The sequence below is a fragment of the Scylla paramamosain genome, chromosome 10 (assembly GCF_035594125.1).
Source record: "Scylla paramamosain isolate STU-SP2022 chromosome 10, ASM3559412v1, whole genome shotgun sequence".
Lineage (NCBI taxonomy): Eukaryota > Metazoa > Arthropoda > Malacostraca > Decapoda > Portunidae > Scylla > Scylla paramamosain.
The window spans coordinates 28,419,432-28,421,931 of record NC_087160.1 but is presented as its reverse complement, the minus strand read 5'-3'; the positions used below and the strand labels follow the sequence as shown (position 1 = coordinate 28,421,931).

The window sequence follows — 2,500 nt, the reverse complement described above, 5'->3', positions numbered from 1 at the left end:
ACAGGCAGAGAAACACAGACAAACAGACAGACAGACACGAGACAGGAGAACTTTCGGAACAAGCAAATATTTCTTGAACAGGGAGGTACTCTGCGTGGTCGCGTGGATTAGAGGAGGAGGAGGAGGAGGAGGAAGAGGAGTAGGAGGAGGAATAGGAGGAAGAGGAGGAAGAGGAGGAGGAATAGGAGGAAGAGGAAGAGGAGGAGGAATAGGAGGAAGAGGAGGAGGAGCAGGAGAAGCAGGAGGAGAGCAGAGGTACACTGGATTAGTCGTGCATTAAAGAAAGGAAAAATTACTCGGGTATTGTATGAATATAATATAGGAGAATGTAAGCGTGCGTGTGTGAATAAGTTAGAATGGCGCTTGTGAAGTTATATTTTGGGATACAGTGTTTGTTTGTTTGTTTGTTTATGTGTATGTGCGTGTGTGTAGCTGCCAGGGAGAGAGAGAGAGAGAGAGAGAGAGAGAGAGAGAGAGAGAGAGAGAGAGAGAGAGAGAGAGAGAGAGAGAGCGTTGTCTGACATTTTCAAGCCCAACCCAACCAGTGTCTAGGGGGTCAGGGAGGAGGCATGGGCATCAACGCGTGCATGGTTCTCTTTGGTTCATCAGGCAGAGACGAGTACTGTGTTGGCGGGCAGACGTCTGAGTCGGGAGTACTGCCACAGTGATCCACCAACACGTGAGTTTCATACCTAAGTAAACGTGCAGCGGAGCGATGTGAGAACGTACTGAGGTGACCAGGTATTTGAAATGTTGCAATTTACTAAGTGGTGACATGCTGTGCTGATGTTACATGCGGTATTAAGTGATGGTATACTCTTTATCTAGCGAATGTACGTACGCACTGCGGGATTACTTCACCACCAATCCGCGGTGGACGGTTCCCGAGGAGTGATTGTTCCTGTAATGCGTATGTACGTAGGTATGTATTTTTGCGTATATTTGACTGGATCCATGTCTCATATTCTGTAATCATTGTTCCAGTACATAAGCTGGCTAAGAAAAAAAAAAGTGAACGAAAAATTACGGTGATAAATGAACTCTGAATTGTATCTTACAGTGACTAGAGATCAGTGGTATGGGTGCGTCAGGCGTCCATACCCCTCCGTCCCTTAGTGCTACCTACGGTGTGTGTGATTCGCCTACGGTCGTCTGTTGGTCACGCAGCCTGCCGTTCCCCTACGGAAAGAGATCAGAGCTCACAGTAACCGATCTTTAGGTAGGACTGAGACCACTGAACTGAAACCACTGACACACCACACACCGGGACAGCGAGGTCACAGCCCCTCGGGTTACATCCCGTATCTACTTGTTACTAGGTGAACAGGGGCTACACATTAAGAGGCTCGCCCATTTGCCCTCGCCGCGCCTGGGATTCGAACCCGGGCCTTCTTGGTGTGTGCGTGTGTGTGTGTGTGTGTGTGTGTTTGTGTGTGTGTGTGTGTGTGTGTGATTGATACTCCATGCTAGAAAAATGTGTGTGTGTGTGTGTGTGTGTGTGTGTGTGTGTGTGTGTGAGATTGATACACCTACATGCTAGAAAAATATTCAAATGCCACTAAAGGGATAAGAGCAAGAAACGAGCAGGGAGATGAAGGGATGGGGGCAACGGGAAGGGCGAGAGGGAGGAGGAAGGCGATATTGCGAGGGAAAACAGAAGAGGAGGGAAGAGTGGACGCGAGAAAACAAGGGAGGAGGCATGGGTGAGATTGGGGAGAGAGAGAGAGAGAGAGAGAGAGAGAGAGAGAGAGAGAGAGAGAGAGAGAGAGAGAGAGAGAGAGAGAGAGAGAGAGAGATGCGGGTGATGATTTCAAGTAAAAAACACCAAAACGGAACGAGAGAAAAAAAAAAAGCGACGGGATAAAGGAGGAAAAATAAAGAACGCAGACGAGGGTGATGATAAGTATGCCAAAGATTCAAGAAAGTAGAGAAAAATGGGCACACTAGTGGATGACGTGGAAGAGAAATGATGGGCGGGTCGATGGGGCGTGGTGTTTTGTATGTGTTTGAGGAGAAGAGATGAATATTGTAATTTTTCAAGGGCTTAGTGGTTCCCTGGAGGTGTTGATCCCTACGTTAGTTGATGGTGGGGCGCGTCGAGCCACATCTCTCTCTCTCTCTCTCTCTCTCTCTCTCTCTCTCTCTCTCTCTCTCTCTCTCTCTCTCTCTCTCTCTCTCTCTCTCGATAAGACGTGATAGTTATGTATAGGAGTGTTTCATGTTTGTTATTTACATACTTACGCCTCTTTCCTATTCGTTCTCTTACTCAAATGATTAATGAAATACCCCCAAATAGTCAAACACCTTCCTTTTCGCACTCACATCACTCACAAACACAGCCTTACTACATATCAACACTTATTTCCCATTCTTTCCTATACTCAAACACTCTATCCGTCACCTTCCATCACCCACACCTTACACATACACATAGACGCCCATACACACATACGTACACCCATTACCACACCCTTTACAACACACACACGCACATACACAC

The 2,500-nt window shown here is 47.2% G+C and overlaps 1 protein-coding gene across 1 annotated transcript in view; it reads left to right on the top strand.

Annotated features, from left to right (window-relative positions):
• Positions 1-2,500, top strand: part of LOC135104550 (uncharacterized) — a 19,094-nt gene that overhangs the window by 3,337 nt on the left and 13,257 nt on the right. Inside the window, exons 4-5 of the mRNA XM_064012125.1 lie at positions 610-679; positions 1,220-1,319. Coding sequence (XP_063868195.1) covers positions 610-679; positions 1,220-1,319 — 170 coding nt within the window. The remainder of the gene's footprint in view (positions 1-609; positions 680-1,219; positions 1,320-2,500) is intronic.